The following is a 10479-nucleotide window of genomic DNA, read 5'->3' as shown; positions in this document are numbered from 1 at the left end:
ATACCAAATATTGGGTACTAACTGATAATTGAAAATAAAGAAAGGAAACTAAGGTTAATTCATCATTCATTGTTGGCCTCTTCCAGGCTGTGAGTTATAATATATATGGAGTTGAACTATCTCCAAGACAAAAGGGAAAGATGACAGCTGGCCATTAGGTCCACAGTCTCATTGTAACCACTCTAGTTATGCTTAGGCTACTGATGAACAACTAATACAAGATTAAGAGGTGATTAGCAAGGGTGGTCCTAACAGTGTACCAGTGGAGGTTGGTGTAAACAGATGCTTCCCGAAGAACACGGCTGTAGAAAAACAGAAGAGAATCTATTGTATATTTTAATTTATATACAAATACACAAAATTCAACTACAAAAAACTCACTTAAGACCACAATTCTGGACAACTGAAAAAGAACCCAAATCAAACACATACCTATTGACAGCTTCCTCCCAAACTCGATCAAAATTCTAGCAGCAACCTTTTCCGAAACAAACCCAAACTTTGCTCCGAAAGTCGACCAAAATCTTGGACGTCTCTTCTTCTTCTTCCTATCCCAGCGACTTGCGATCAAAATTTGAAATACTACATCAAACCCACAATTCAAGATGGCAAATCGCATATATGAAATATGGCACATAAACTGTGTAAACCAAACATTGACAACTTGAATAGCATACCTGTTTCTTTCTCTCTTTTTCTCTCTCTGTGTCGAGCGAACAACCCATACCAAAAGAATGAAGATGTGTCCTTCTCCAGAGCAAACACGCAGAGCAAGCCATACCAACACACAGCCAACACCTGTAGGGGGCAATCAAGCAAAAGGACCAGAAAAATGCAGGGCATAACCGTCAAGTCACTGTTTATGCATTTTGTCTTCTCTGAAATGAATAGTAAAAGTGTAGTTTAGCTTTCGTATATGAGTTTTTCTATTGGAACCTCCAAATTTACTCACTTGACCTCTATGCTTTTTACACCTCCTATCAAATTTTCAAATACTAAATTTACTCATTAAACCTCACTAAAGTTCCTCAAATAACCTCACTCATATAATTAATTTATAAAGGAACTAAGATCTTTATAAAACTAAAAAACCCTAGCCTCCCTTGTCGTTTCTTTAGCTTTTTCTCATCTGGCTGCGCCACGGCGCTGGAGCAGGCCTCTGGCCTCGTCGGCGTCCATTGAGTGTGGCCGGATGGGAGCTTGATGTTTCTGGTGGTCGGGATGGAAGGCTGCGAGGGTTCAATTGACTTTTCTTCCAGTTAAGGGCGGTATCTACACGGGTAGGGGGTTCACGGCGGATGGTGGTGGCTGGGCCTGTGGCTGAGATGCTCTCCGGATCCTATTTATGGGTGTGTGACTGGATCCAGTTGCACTTCCATTGTGGTTGATGGTGGCCTCGTTTCGGACCTTGGAGCACAGTGTTCGACGGCAGCGCTAGCTGAGATCATCCATCTGGTGGGCGACGGAGGGTCTGGGGAGGGCAACGGAGGGATAGGAGTTGATCTGGTTTCTGGTTTTGTACTCCCCAGATCTGGGATTGAGGTGGTGGGGGAGGGTTTCTGCTGTGCCATTGTTGGCCATGGTGGCGAGGTCCGACAGCAACTGTGGCGCGTCGGTGATGGAGAGGTGATGACGATGCTGCCCGTGTAGAAGCAGTCGTGGGCTGGGAGTAAGAGTCTCTAGGCTTGTTCTGTGGTGGGCCTGGTCTGGGCTTGGGGTTCCAATCTGGGTCCAAGATGGGATGTTTTTTATTTTTATTTTTAGGTTGTTTTGTTAGTTGGGTTAATAAGTTTCTACCTTTAGGGCTTGGTTGTTACTAGTGCTTCAGGGTTTGTTTTTATTTTCAGGTTTTGTTAGAAATAAGCCACTGCAGGTTGTGGCAGAGACAATCTTCTCTTCGGCCTTCTAGTGGGACGTTCCTGTTCTAGAGTTGGGTCAGCAGCGGTGGCGAAAACGTCTGGCTATGGCATAGACAATCATCCTTGGCCTTCTAGTGGGTCCTTCCTGTCTGGGATCGGGTCGGAGGCAATGGCGATTTAGAGCAGTGACGGATGGATGGTGTTGACAATAGGGTGGTGATGGTGTTTTCTTTAGTCCCAGGTCTGAATGTCCGACAATCCTTTTGGTCGAGTTTAGGTCACAATGAGTGTTGGCTTGGTCGATCTAAAGCTGGTTAGGAGGACTCTGGTTGGTGAGTTTAGTGTCGACACCAGTGAGTTGTCTAGTTTTAGAAGTTCTTACCCGCTGGACGAGAGGTGAGATGTCAAGGATTCACTACTCCTGCGCTTTTGCCTTTGTCATACAGTTGTAGTGCAAGTTTAGAGTCAGTCAGTATAGAGTTCCAGTGTGAAGTCTAGAGGCAATTTCTGATTAAGAGATGTCGCCTAAAACTCGTTGTAAGCAGTTCATTATTAATGAAGTTCTTCTTTGATAAAAAAAAACTAAGATCTTTATAATAAAAAACTTAGTCATTTCAATGATTTAATTACTCTATAAATTTTAATTACATCTTCATTCCTTAATCAGACAACATAAATCTCTTATCCAAGAAAAAAAAAATCAAACGCAAGGTATTGAGTTTTAAAAATTAATAAAAATAAAATAACATGAACTATTATGTGATTTTTTATTTATTTACTTTTTCTTTTTTAGCTGTTCAAAAAAAAATTAATCATTTTTTCTTAATGTTTCTCTATTTTTTGTGCCTCATGATTAATTATTTAAATATTTTTATTTATTTTTATTTGCTAGCTCTTTTTTTTCTTTTTCTTTTTACAAATATAATGGATAGATTTAGATTTAGGGCATAATACAATTTATTTTGTTCTCCCTGACCAATATGCGTTCAATATGCATATCATACATTTTTATCTTAATCATAGTTTTATTTCTTAATAAATATATATATATATATATATATATATATATATATATGAATGCTTTAATGAGTATGTAGTGAAATTGGAAAATGAAAATAGATAGGAAAAATAATAAAGAATGCAATCTAATATTATTGAATTGGAAAGTCTAGAGAAAATAAATATAACTATTTTTTTGGTATAATTATTGTCCCTAATAGTCATTTTATAGTAGGTTATATATGTCATTTAATAATTCATAATAGAGTGAGGTCAAGTGAGCAGATTTGGATGTCCTAATAGAAACTATCTTCGTATATTTAGAATTGGGTTATTATCACAAATGGTACCTGAACTTATCCTCTATTTTATCGATAGTAACTGAACTTCAATTTTGATCACAACCAGTACCCGAACTTTTCGACTTCATTTTAAATGGTACCTAAGGCCACCTACGGTCACTATTCAGGCCAAAAAAGCCAAATCTAAAAAATAAAAATAAAAAAATTCAAGTTCAAGGCAAGTCTATTACCAAAAAATCATCACTATATATGATTGCAACCCTTGAAATCATCACTATGATAGCCTCACATGCCGTTTTTAGTTGGAATATTGACCGGAGGTGGCTCTAGGTATCATTTAAAATGAAATTGAAAAGTTCGGGTCCTAGTTGTGATCAAAATTGAAGTTCATGTACCATGGATAAGATTGAGGTATAGTTCAGGTACCATTTGTGATAATAACCCTTTAGAATTAGGAGAGAGAAATACACTTCTTTAATTTTATTCAAAATTATTGTGAAAGCAAAAGATTGACTTATCACTTGTGCTAGGTTATCTACATTCTCCTTTGTTTCTACCTTGGCAACTTTAAGTGTGTTGGCTTTGTTGTTTCAGTCGCATCTCAAACATGACCTTTAGATCCAGTCATATTTATTTTTCGGTAAGAAAATAATAGTGAATGCATTGCCTAATCACAGTACGCCATTAACTCAAGTGGTTTGGTGGAATTGCTTATTCTTTTAAGTAAGGAGTTATGACTTGTGATTAATAAGTTTAATTTCAACAAAAGTTGGTTATGCTTCATTGGTTATTGCTTGTCATGAACGAAGGTGTTAGGTCTCGTTTGGTTCGGGAAAAATAAAGTAATTCCTTTGTCTTTCCTATGAGAAGAAAAATGAAATTTATCAAGAACTTTCCATTCCCCTTTTTTTGGTAACATTTTTTTTTTTTGAAATAATATCATGTCAATATATCATTAACTCAGGCCAGAAAGAACCATTACATATCCTCCCTCTACTAGTTAAGGGTAGATAAAGAGTTTGTGGTAAACCACAGCGATACATAGATTAGATTCGATCATTTGACGGCATTCATGCTCACTTACTTAAACAAGCCTACTGTTAGCGCAAAATATTGTAGAATTGGCATTTCCTAGCTTAATAATCAAGAGTCATTATAACTAGAATGTATTCATCTCTTGGGACTTCATATATATGGACGACTTCGAAGCTTCAAGTGCTACTCTCATCTCAACACTTTGCCATCAGGTAATTCTTGCATTCATATGCTTGCTCATACTTGTGTATAGGAGTGATCTTGTTGTTCTCTCCTAAGTCAGGATTGAACTTGCCTTTTAATCCTAATATGCTAACCTGGAATTGTGCTAATATATATTACTCCACCGACATAACTTTTATAGGCTTTTGGAGTGTCCTTTTTTTTTCTGGTCCATTCCCATCTGAAACCCGATAGAAATCTTATCACTTTGTTGTTGAATGTATAAGTGGTGCTTTTGGGGCTTTTAGGGTTAGCCAGCGAATCCATCATAACATCTTCGCTGCCTCTTCTTAGAGAGCTTTGTCCCCCTATGATTTGCAGAAGCGTGAGCCTTTATTTCATTTGAGAACCTTTCATGAGCTGTTCCTTCCTTAGCTCGTGAATGATTGTCCAAGTCTCAATCCCTTACTGTTAGAGTTAATTGGTAAGTTGATGCATTCATGTGTGTTGCATGCATGCCTTTGTGCCTTGAGATGATTGACGACTATGTGGAGAGTTGTGCCATCTGAAGATTGAAGAAGGAGGTTCATATCCATCATTCAGAATCAGTAGCAAAGCAGAGATAGAGCTGCCTTCTAGATTGGGTCTAGAAAGATTGAGTGTCTGTAAGTTCTTTATGTACTGATTTCTTTAGTGGATTTGTTACCGGCATAGTGCCCGCAGTTGTTTCCCTTTTCTAAGGGTTTTACTGCGTCAACATATTTGGTGTTTGTGTGAGATGTTTTAGTTTCTATTGATGGTTTGGTAATTCAAGAAAGCCATAGCATCATTAGAGATATTGAAATCGATCTGCAGTTTCAATTAGGATTCAAGTTATACTGCAATCCTATTTTAGGATGCAAACCAGCCTGCACTCCTAAGTTTGATTCCTAAAATTGTTGACACATTGACTTTTCCATTAGTTGGAAAATATACACCCACTCTGTACTTACACCTACCCACTATGAAATAACATAATAAATAAGCAAGCCCAAAGATAAAACTCATAGTTGCACAACAGAGTGTCTAGCTACCTAAAACAATAGGAAATAGTAAGAAAGTAAAAACTAAACAAATAGGAGCCCTAAAGAAAGCCAAAGAAAGCCAACCCAAACCCAGCCAGGAAGGCCTGGCCCAAGCCCAATCGTCATCTCCATCACGCCAAGGATGAGTGTACAGCCCCTCCACCCAACTAGTCCGCTATGACAACGCCGCTTCCCCCGCCGTTGCGACCTGTGGCCCCTCAACCCGCATCGCCAAGATCCAGCATCCCTACAACCCACTCACCCACGAGACCTGCACCATTGACGGAGTGCCGACGCTGCCCAACTCTCCACCATGCCATGGAGACATGGCCCCAGATTGCATTGCCAAAACCACCTCACCAGAATCTCGATCAACAAATCTCATACAGCCCTTCCAAGCAATAGCAACGAACTCCTCGCCCAGCAGGACCATGCACCACGACGAGGCCACTAGCTTGCCTCAGGCGGGACCCGCCTGACGAGAACTGGTTCTAGGGTTTTGGTTTCTTTAGAGCTACTAGAAAGATGTTGAACACATATAGGTGAGGGAAAATGTGACTGATATCTTTTTTTGGTAACATAAGAAAAGTTATTAAAAAGTTTGTAATTAATGCAATAAAATAATATGTTGTGAGTAATAAATGTAAGGAAATAAGTGGGAAAGTGATTCATTTGGGGTTTGAAATGAACCATTTCCCCTTTGTTTTCTTTTTCTTCATGTAAATATTTCCTTTCCTTTTACATCCCAAACATAAAGAAAAGATTAAGTTTCCTTTTTTTATGCTTATTTTGTTATGCCCCGTCTCTAAACTTACCAATTTACTGGTCACTCGGATGGTAAATCAGTAAGTATCATGAAAAGTTGACTTTTGTTCTGGCTAGGTATTCAATGAAACTTCCTTCATGAAAGTTGTAGAAGGTGTTAGACCGAGTTCGTAGACACAAAGCACGCAAAAATCAGAATTCGTATGAATAAATGACGGTCTATGAAAGTTTATTTCCACGTCAAGGTTATCGGAAATTTGTAAAGGGTAAATTGACTTTTCGCTAAGTCAAGTATTTGGGTCATTTTTCCCTTCCTTCTTCTCCCTCTCTTCTTCCTCTGCCGCACGACCTTCTCTCTCTTTCTCCCTATGCCTTCACCGGAAACCCCATCTTCAACCATCACCTGTTGTCACCGTCACCATCAATTGACGCAGCACCTAAATTTGACCTAAACCTAAGAGAAATCGAAGCCATACATCGACTCCAGCCTCCGCATGCGACCCTCAAAACCTGCGACGCCACTGTTCCACGACCCTCACCGGTTTCCGGCCATCTCCTTACCACACCACCATCACCGCTGCACTCAGCAAGCAATGGAGGAGAAAACCCAGAAGTTTCATCGCCCATTGATGTCGGACGACGCCTTGCTCACTGTCAGCGGAACTCTCGGCTCTGCACTTAGCTATTTGTCAAACTCTGGTGAAATTTGAGTCGCACCACCTCTATAACTAGATTCAGGATAGCACGAATGAGCAAAGCCCCAAAATTTCCGACCCTCAATTCCTGTAGAAGCTGTCGCACGTGCTGATGCTGGCGCGTGGACCACCGTAGCTCTGTCGCCAAATTTTCGGGCTACTCGAGTAGGTAATTTTTTTGTACCCCTTTCCTTAGTGGAAGTCTTGATACGCCCAAAATAGACGCTCAACTTAACCCCCTGCAAGATGTAGTCGTTAGCAATATAGAGTAAGCAGGGATCGTTCAAGCCGGGGATTGAGGGTAACTTTATAATTCACACAAAAGAAAACAAAACTAAACTAACTAAAGCACAAAACAAATAACAAAACTAAGAAAAAGAAAAACGTCAAAGAGGGAAAAAGATGGCAGGACAAGATGGGGATAGAAGGGTGTGTTGCAATCCTAAGTTGAAACAGATTTGGGGTTTTTATGTTCCTACGAAAATAAAAGGAAAATAAGAAAGCAAAAACGATTTTAGAGTTTGAAAAACAATATGGAGAAGACGTTAGAGACTCGGAAATCCACCACCAATTACTTTCGAACAATGTTAAGTTAACCTAGTTTCAATTACTAAGGTGTGAACAGAAATCAACCAAGAAACAAGTCGGAGCAGATCATGTCCCTTATTAATGTTTCCCTAATTACTTAGTCTACGTGAACGCACAATAGCTAAGCCTATCAAACATGCAATCAAGGTATAGAACGCTATCCTATCAACAACACATATAGTGTCAACACATTTGAAGCATTAAGATCTCATGGAAACGATTGATTATAGAGTTGCAGTCTAGTGTGGAACACCTAGCATGCTCTTCTAGTTGTTTAAAACATCAGCCTTTGTCCAAAGCCTTGCATACTTGTGGATTAGAAAACAAGACGATTAGGTGAATTATTTTCTAAACCTAGCTCCAATTACATGCATATATCCTAAGTGTCGACCCAAAGAACATAAACAAATAAAAGTTTTCAATCAAGCAGAAATAAACAACCGATTCACACCAAAGATCAAGAAACTAGATTTAAACAATCATATGTTCTACATAATTGGGGCTTCAAACCTTGCTCCTAACAAAAAGATAGTTAGTTACACATTGTTTTAAAAACCAAAATAAAACAAATAGAGAAAAAGAAGAAAAAGATGATGGCGGATGAATGAGAGAGACAGAAGAGAAGGTGAAAGGCGTGGTCCACTTCAACATGTGCAGAAGCTCAATATATATAGGAGAAGTTCAGCCCCAGTTTCCTTCTTCAACAATGCTTTTAAAACCTTCCCTTGTTGCTTGAGGATTCCTTTAATTGGTGCACAATTAAATGATTTTCAAGCCTGGTAATCTTGTTGTAATCTTGTAGAATTATTCTAGGACTCTCCTTAATATTTGCAGCAGCAATAACCTTCCAAAAATGCCCTGGAAATCCGTCCAAAGAAGAATCTTGGCCAAAATGCCCTGTTTTGACTAGGATTCAATTTCTGTCTCTGAAGCTTCCTTCTTGGACAAGGAACAACTTTGTCTTGACAAGTTTCTGGATGGTTCTTGACTCCCACGTGTTCTATGACATCACATATTCTATATTGATCAACAACCTTCTGGAAAAACTCCAATAAAATCACCGGAAAAGATCTCCCAAAAAGCTTCGTGAAAAGCTGACAGTTTCTGCCTTATCGGGAAGCATACTTCGACTTAGATTTCCCACTGCCTCGTTGACACTTATGGCCAGTGCTTTGGCTCTTGTTGAAGTATAATATCATGTCTTCAAGGATCGCTGGCCCTTTCTGCAAAGGTGCATCTGGAAGAGTGCAAGAATTGCTCCTCAAAACCGTTCCCAGAAAGCTGATTCTGAAACTGCAGTTTCTGCTTTGCAGCAACTGTATTGCACAACAAATTCCGTGGACTTCCCTTGTAATTTCCAGCCAAAAGGTTGATCAATTTTGGTCCTTTGCATCATTACTTCATGATCCATGGCTTTGTTTCTCTCTTTAAGCTCTTATTTTTCTTGAATCACTCCACGAACTACCTAAAAAGAAAACAAAGTTAAAATTGACTTTTTAAAGGAAATAGCTAAGAAAAGTATAAAGGTTTCACATTATATTTATCACATTTATGCTCCTATCAAGTCTCCAACTTGTTTTGGATAGAGGACCCTAACCTAATGATAGAATTGTTGCAGGTTTTTAGGTTTCTTGTTACGTAGGTTTCCTTGTTAGAATAAAACCCTAATGTATAGGGTTGTTGCTTCAGCTAGATTTGACCATTTCCTTGTTGATTTACCACGTAGAATTAGTCATGCTCTACGTGGGCTGAATTTACTCATTCTGTTAAGATTGTAAAGGTTATAAAGCCATGTTCTTTGCTTTGAATAAAGTAAGTCATTCCCATATTGTTATCTTAGTTCTCAGTTCATTCCTCAAGCTTGAATTGATTAACAAAACCTAACAATCTGGTATTAGAGCCCCCACTGGGCCTGAGAAAGAGAGATAAGCCGCATCTTAGAGTGACTTTCAAAACAGGTGAGATGATGAGTGAGGGGAGTTTTGTGCAACCACAAATTCCTCGATTTGATGGTCACTACGACCACTAGAGTATGCTCATGGAGAATTTCCTTAGGTCAAAGGAATACTGGAGCTTAGTTGAAGTTGGCTTCGAGGAGCTGACGTCCAGTTCGAACATGTCAGAGATTGCTCAGAAAAGGCTTGACGAAATGAAGCTGAAGGATCTCAAAGTGAAGAACTACTTGTTCCAGGCAATCGATAGGACAATCCTGGAAACCATTCTAAAGAAGGATACGTCAAAAAACATTTGGGACCCGATGAAGAAAAAGTATGCTGGAAATGAAAGAGTGAAGAGATCAGTTCTCCAAGCCTTGCGAAGGGACTTTGAAACCCTAGAAATGAAATCAGGTGAAATTGTTACCAATTATTTTTCTAGGGTTATGTCTGTGGCAAATAAAATGCGTATCTATGGTGAAGTAATGAAAGATGTGACTATCGTAGAGAAAATCCTTAGGTCTTTAACAGACAGATTTAATTACATAGTCTGCTCTATTGAAGAGTCTAAGAATCTTGACGCAATGTCCATTGATGAGCTACAGAGTTCTCTAATAGTCCATGAGCAAAAGCTCCACAGACAGCATGGTGAAGATCAGGCTCTCAAGGTGTCCTACGAGGAGAGAATAGGAGGAAGAGGACGTGGAAGAAGCACAATGAGAGGCAGAGGCAGGGGAGAGGACGTCAGACATTCAATCGAGCCACCATTGAATGCTACAGGTGTCACAAACTCGGACATTTCCAATATGAATGTCCAGGTTTGGAAAAGGAGGCTAATTATGCATAAATGAAAGAGGAGGAGGCTATGTTGCTCATGTCTCACGTGGAGTTATGTGGGAAAGACACCGAAGGGACTTATGTGAAGCTGAATGAACAGGAGGAACTGACATTGATGGCATATGTGGAAGAGCATGGTGTCAATAGAAAAGATGCATGGTTTATTGATTCCGAATGCTCAAATCACATGTGTGGTGACAAGAAGATGTTTCATGAACTGGATGTTGGTTTCAGGCATT

General features: G+C 39.3%; 1 protein-coding gene and 1 long non-coding RNA gene across 3 annotated transcripts; one reads left to right on the top strand and one right to left on the bottom strand.

Moving 5' to 3' along the window:
• Window positions 1–254: 254 nt before the first annotated feature.
• LOC112164005 lies at window positions 255–816 on the bottom strand. Of its 2 annotated transcripts, none has more exons than XR_005800673.1 (3): window positions 678–816; window positions 433–582; window positions 255–324 (listed from the first exon to the last, which is right to left on the bottom strand). It is a non-coding gene; the product is annotated as an uncharacterized LOC112164005 (long non-coding RNA). The 2 variants fall into 2 exon arrangements; XR_005800674.1 differs by having other exon boundaries at window positions 255–302.
• An 8691-nt stretch (window positions 817–9507) lies between these two features.
• LOC112164004 lies at window positions 9508–10254 on the top strand. The gene has a single exon (XM_024300250.1). It carries the CDS (start codon window positions 9508–9510, stop codon window positions 10252–10254), a length of 747 nt encoding a protein of 248 aa, XP_024156018.1.
• Window positions 10255–10479: the final 225 nt, after the last annotated feature.

This window comes from Rosa chinensis, chromosome 5 (genome assembly GCF_002994745.2).
Source record: "Rosa chinensis cultivar Old Blush chromosome 5, RchiOBHm-V2, whole genome shotgun sequence".
Lineage (NCBI taxonomy): Eukaryota > Viridiplantae > Streptophyta > Magnoliopsida > Rosales > Rosaceae > Rosa > Rosa chinensis.
Note: the sequence above shows the minus strand (reverse complement) of the source record. Positions and strands in the feature narration are given on the sequence as shown.